Genomic DNA, 6,000 nt, shown 5'->3' with positions numbered 1-6,000 from the left:
AGGGAGATAATACAACAGACACGGAGGAAGAGAGAATCAAAGGACAGGGCTAGCAAACCATATCCTACTAATTTTTATTTTAAAGCAGTTTAAATGAAAAAACTGTAGCAATCTTAACATAATGAATAGTAAAGTGCCGTATAGCGCACATTCAGAATAGAAGCCTACACACTACCCAGCACTCACAGCAGAAGTGTAATGTCACACCGTCCATGCACTTTCCTTGAGAACTGCATGCAAGGCCTACCGAGATGGGAGTCTGTGAGCTGCACCTGTGTCAGTGCCAGCAGTGCTTGTCTTGCAATCTGCTGTGCCCAAATCATTTCTAGAACGTGCCAGTTTCATGGTACATTGATATAGAAAGTCTTAGAAAAACCAAGTTACTTCTAGTTATCCTTTAGTTCTAAAGGTGAGGACAATGTGTTAACTCTAATGAAGCCATGCTGGACCACACAGGCATGGCCTTGCTAAAGCCTTGGAGCACTTCCATTCTTCATCATGTCCTGTTTGTCACCTGTCCCAGGCCTGCTTGGTCTCTCAACTTTCTTCTAACTCATTGTGTTGTTCTGTCTCTTCTTCAACACCAATCTTACCTTCTGTAACTCAAGCTTTTGAAATCCCCTTCTTCCAAGAAGTTTCCTACAACTTGTTGAAAATTGTCTCTGAACCCCTTCATTTTGATATGGGATTTTATGCCACCACCCTCCATTCTCTATGCCCTGTGTTTCTATGGTTTACATTGCTGGAGTTCATCAACCCTCATGGTGTGCTCATGTGCTCTCCCTGAGCTGTGGCCCCAGGGGAAGGATGACAAAAACTGTGTTGAACTGGGAGGAAGAAGTGGGTTGTGGTGAAGTTCAGGGCCAGGAAACCAGGGTTGTGAGTGCAAGCATGGGTCTCCAGGTGCCTCCCAGCCTTAAAGTCTCACAGAAGCAACTCATCTCTCTGTTGGCCTGCCTAGGAGGTTGTCCTAGCACTGTCTGCAATGAAGTAATTTAGTGTCCATGGCATATTTCTAATGAAATTAACAAGACACTTTAAAAATGTTGTCTAACAATGAAGACACAAACACAAGATAAAACAGAGAACTCCACTATTTATTTTGGATTTTAAAATCAGGAATATAAATTACAGAGCTAATAAAAATGGTGAAATAAAGATACTTAGAGGTCTTACAGAGAAGAAAGACTACTGCCTTTGTGTACTGTATTTATTAGGTGTTTAAAATAACAAATGGTTCTGTACTTCTGCTTCGGAATTGATTTGTTTGGTTTGGTTATGTCAGATATACCAGTGCACTGAGAGGAGATAATGCTATACATAGTTATTTTGCCAACAAAGGATTAAATTTGTACTTCCAGTTACTGTGATAAATAAACATACATTTATTCACCTCAAATAATCTATAATGTACCTATAAACTGTGCTCTGGAATTACCTGAACTAAAAGTGACACAGAATTTGTTTCGTTAGCTGGAAGAGAGGGGCCAACATTATCCATGGGTCGGTCTGAGAAGTGAATAGCAGAAGCTGCGGGGAGGATGGGGTGAGGTGAAGGCTGCTTGCAGGTCACACTGACCTGATTCTACTGTGCAAGCCACTCAGCAGTGAGTCACTGCTCAGTGCCTGGTCACCCAGGGCACCTCACATCTTTACAAAACACAGCCTGTGCCAGAGCAGCATCTTTCCAGCTATGGAGTAAGACATTTTGAAGTGTGGGCAGAGGCAGAGGGGAGTGACCTGCGGGAGGGTTGGGAATGTTGCCTTGCTGAGGAGCCTGGCTTCATCTTTAGGTTGCATTGAAGACCACAAGCCTTCCACAGGGCTTGTGGGTGTGACAGGGCCTCCACATACAGGTCCTTGTGAACCCTCCCTACACCACTGCACAGTGATGCATCAGCTTAAGGGTAAGTGAGAACCAGAAGCTTCAGTGTTCAGCACTGGGAAAAATGAAAGTCAGACTATGAAATTCAGAATCCATCCAAGGACTTCTGGGTCACAAATTATCCAAATATTAATATTTTTATATGTAGACTGTATATTTTTCTTTACCAAAAAAAAAAAAAAAAAAAAAATGGAGCTTAGAACCACTTGTACGAAAGGGTGGTTTTAAAAGTTTGGGACAAAGCTCCAAAAGCTGTGACTTCAACTCTCTTCTTAAATGCCTGACCTGGGCTGGAAACTACAACAGTGAGGCATGGTAGAGGGGCACTGAGAAGCACATTAACAAACACCATGGGTCACTTTTGAACCATGCTAGAGAAGCCCTCAAAACTTACACCAAGAAACACTGAGCTAAGAAAAAACATTCTGAAGAGTATGCTACATAGCCTTACCAGGACCAAAGCTAGTAATAACAAAAATGGCTTATTTGGACATTTAAACAGGTTGAAATTAAATACCCATCAGCATCTTTCTGCACCACCATGCTTGGGAAAAGATAGAAGTTAAATGCAGTGCTTGGACCGGAATCTCTCTCTGGCATAGGACGAGGACAGTTTCTATTCTCCATGCCTGGTGTTCTTCTTGCACAGAGCCTATGTTTTCATTACTGTTGGAGACGCAGCTTGGAAGCAGGTGAGCTGCAGGTGCATCCTGCTCTTGAACTTGTTGAGCAGCTCCTCCAGTAACCTGAAGGAAGGAGAGAATCTTACATTCTCACAGGAAAGGTCTGTGCTAGCAAGTCAGACGGCAACATGATATGAACTAGTCATCAGAGAAGGGGAGCCTCAGTTCATAAGTAGGTAAGCTTACAGAGCATTTGTTAAATGAACTAATTTGTTAAATGAATTAATGGAGGAGCACCCAGCCTATTGATGGTGCTGTTCCTTGGCTTGGTGGTCCTGGGCTGTAAAAGAAAGCAGCTCGAGCAAACCATGTTGAGCAAGCCAGTAAGCAGCACTCCTGCATGGCTTCTGTATGGCTTCTGCCTCCAGGTTCCTGCCCTGTTTGAGTTCCTGCCGTGATTTCAATGATGATCAGTGATGTAAAAGCATAAGACAAACGAACCCTTGACTTCCAAGTTGCTCACAGTCATGGTGTTTCATCAGTGATAGTAACTCTAACTATGATCAGGTGATTGTCCTAGTTTGTTTTCCTATTGCTGGGATACAATACCATGACCAAAAACGGCTTGGAGAGATTTACTTGGATTATAGGTTATAGTCCATCCATCATCTGGGGAACCCAAGGCAGACACTCAGGGCAGGAGCTTGGAGCAGAAATCACAGAGCAGTGTTGTTCACCGGCTTGCCATCAGGTTCACAGCAAGCCCTTTCTGACACAGGCCAGGCCACCTGCCTAGGTATGGCACAGTGCACTGCGGACTGAGGTATGGTACAGTGCACTGTGGACTGGGTCTTCTTATATAAGCTAGCAATCCAGAAAGTCCCCTCGGACATGCAACAGGCCACAGTGATGAAGGCGATTCCCTGACAGAAGTTCCCTTGCCCCAGGATGTCAATTTGATAGTCAAGATTAGTCAGCACAATAGCTTAGCATCTCAGCAAATACTCAGGGAGCTGGTGCCCAGGGCTGACTGCCATGCTGAGGTTAGAAGAAAGCCAAAAAAGCCAGTGCCCATGGAATCTTAATCAGCAATAAAAATATCTCAACTAACAGTAAAGAGGCTGGTCAAAGAATACATTATTAAACAAGTCTGTATTTATCTTCATTCTCTTTACACTCTTTCTCTAGAATCTGTCCTAAAACAGAATTACACTTAGATCTACTCTTTTAAAATTATTCAAACAATCAAGAAAAACTAAAATTCTTTTTGTTTTCCAATTCTATCACTGCTGGTGAGTCCAAGGCAGACACTCAGGGCAGGAGCTTGGAGCAGAAATCACAGAGTAGTAGTGTGATTTCTACATACATAAGGTGTAGAAATGGTCCCATAAGACAGGACTATCTCTCACCCTACTCATTAAATTGTTCATTTTATTTTATTATTATTATTATTACTAGTATATGTGTGTGTGGGAGGTGGGTGCGGCCTGCATGTCAGGACATATGTGCAGAGGTCTCAGTCTGTAGCCCAGGTTGCTCTAGAAGTTTAAATAAACATCTGTATTTATTATTATTTTGAGTTTAAGAGAATGTCTGCATGATATACAGAAGGGATGGGCACATGAATACACATGCAGGCTGGAGGACAACTTGGGGAGCTGATTCTTTCCTGTCTTTATATGGGTTCTGGGGACACAGTGTAGGTCATCAGACTTCCATCTGACTGCTCCTGAGTACGGGTACTAGAGGCATACCAAAACTGAAACAGAGCAGCATGTCAGCTCGGCCGATGATTGGTTGTTTTTGACACTGAAATGCCTTTTGAAACATGTTCCATGTAATAAGAATAGTGGTGACTACGTTTACCTTTTATCTTTGATTTCAAGAAAATGAAAAGGGCTCAGAATGACTTCCAAGGCAAAAACAAAGCAGGGTAGGAAGCAGGCACTCTTCTGCTGCTTGCCTGACTGTGACACACACAAGGGTCTGCACTGGGGTCGCACAGGAAAGCTGGTCTGCGCCCCCTTTCTCCCAAGCCTCGTCACTCTGTATGCCCACAGTTGGTCTAAGCACCTTCTCTATTCAGAGTTTCGCTGGGCTTAGCCACAGAGTCTAGCACTGAGTCTTCCCCAAGCAAAGGCAGGTAGACTTTAACTAGGAATGGTAACAGAGAAAGAGAGACAGGGTCTCCACTGCCTAGGCTAAAGCTAGACTGGCATTTATGAAAGATACCTGGCCTAGACTTCCCCTCAGGCCACAGTTTCCTGTTATATGAAGAGTAAAGTTTAAATGCAGGCTGAACTCATTAATGTGGTAATGACATAGCTGTTCCGTGCCTTGTATGCACCTAGTCTTAATTCTCCATGCTTTATAGAAGCCAAAGTGTGTCTAAGCCAGAGCACGGAAGTGGGGGTGGTGGGAATGGGGATGGCCGCATCCTGCTCTCTCTTGTCAACAGAAGCTACTGCTGCAGTTGAGTAAGGAAGTCCAATGCCTTTCTTATATTCTCTGTGCTGTTACTTCAAACTATAAAATCCATCAGTTTTTAAGTCAGACCTACAAGACAGAATTTATTCTGTCACTTGACAGTAAGTGAGGCATAGGGGACCCAGCACACCGCATCCCTGGGTAGCCTAAGCTCTCCTTACATGAGCTACTCTTAGTACCTTCAGTGGTTCTCTGGCTGTTAGAGCTTGTTAAGCTTGGCCAGTGGGCTGAGAACATCCAGAACTTACTTTTTGTCTGCACCACTTGCAAGCTGAGGCAGGGCCTCCAGGGCCTGTTTAAAACTGGACCTGAAACACAAAAGCACATGAGCTCGCAGTCCGCATTCTGAGTAGAATTCACAGGGGACACTGTAGACTTCCTAAACACATTTTAAATGTAAAAAAACTGATGAAGGCCAGTGAAGTCAAGTGGAGATGTGTGAGAAAAGGTAAAAGAGAAAAACAACAGAAAAAAAAAAAATAGCAGCAAGGCTAAGTGAGCAGAACGGCAGGGCCTTCTGTGGGCATGGGAGAGACTGAGCCAGACATGGAGATGCTGCTCAGGAGAGAGGGAAGGCTGTGTGCATAGCACACAGAGAGGGTGTGTGTGTGTGTGTGTGCGCGCGCAGGGGAGATTAGGAAGGAAAGAGAACTTTCTTTTTAAAACAGAGCTATAGGTAAAGTAACTGTTTTAATGGGAGGACAGTAAGGAGATACAGATGGTGTTCAGAACAGTATTCAGGACAGTAACAGCATCAACAGGGACAAGACCTGCTTTACAGCCATGTCTCCTCAGAGTAGACCTGGGGGACAGGATCTAGTTCTTATCAGAATTAATGTAGACAGGAAAGGAAGATATTTACATATAGTTTTGAACAATATCTTTATATGAGAAAGGTAAAATGAATGAATTGAAAAACTATCTATTTAGTACGTTCAGGTTTTTTCAAGTAGAAAGTATCAGAAGAGTTACTGAGTGGAATGAGGATCACAACAGAGAACTTAT

At 43.4% G+C, this 6,000-nt stretch overlaps 1 protein-coding gene across 1 annotated transcript in view; it reads right to left on the bottom strand.

Annotated features, from left to right (window-relative positions):
• Positions 1-1,078: 1,078 nt before the first annotated feature.
• The window catches only part of Exoc2 (exocyst complex component 2), a 159,587-nt gene continuing 154,665 nt past the window's right edge, over positions 1,079-6,000 (bottom strand). The window contains exons 27-28 of the mRNA XM_034510216.2: positions 5,244-5,303; positions 1,079-2,631 (exon numbers count right to left, since the gene is read on the bottom strand). Of these exons, the coding sequence (XP_034366107.1) occupies positions 2,538-2,631; positions 5,244-5,303 (154 nt within the window). The 3' untranslated portion in view covers positions 1,079-2,537. The remainder of the gene's footprint in view (positions 2,632-5,243; positions 5,304-6,000) is intronic.

Source organism: Arvicanthis niloticus, chromosome 8 (assembly GCF_011762505.2).
Source record: "Arvicanthis niloticus isolate mArvNil1 chromosome 8, mArvNil1.pat.X, whole genome shotgun sequence".
Lineage (NCBI taxonomy): Eukaryota > Metazoa > Chordata > Mammalia > Rodentia > Muridae > Arvicanthis > Arvicanthis niloticus.
Note: the sequence above shows the minus strand (reverse complement) of the source record. Positions and strands in the feature narration are given on the sequence as shown.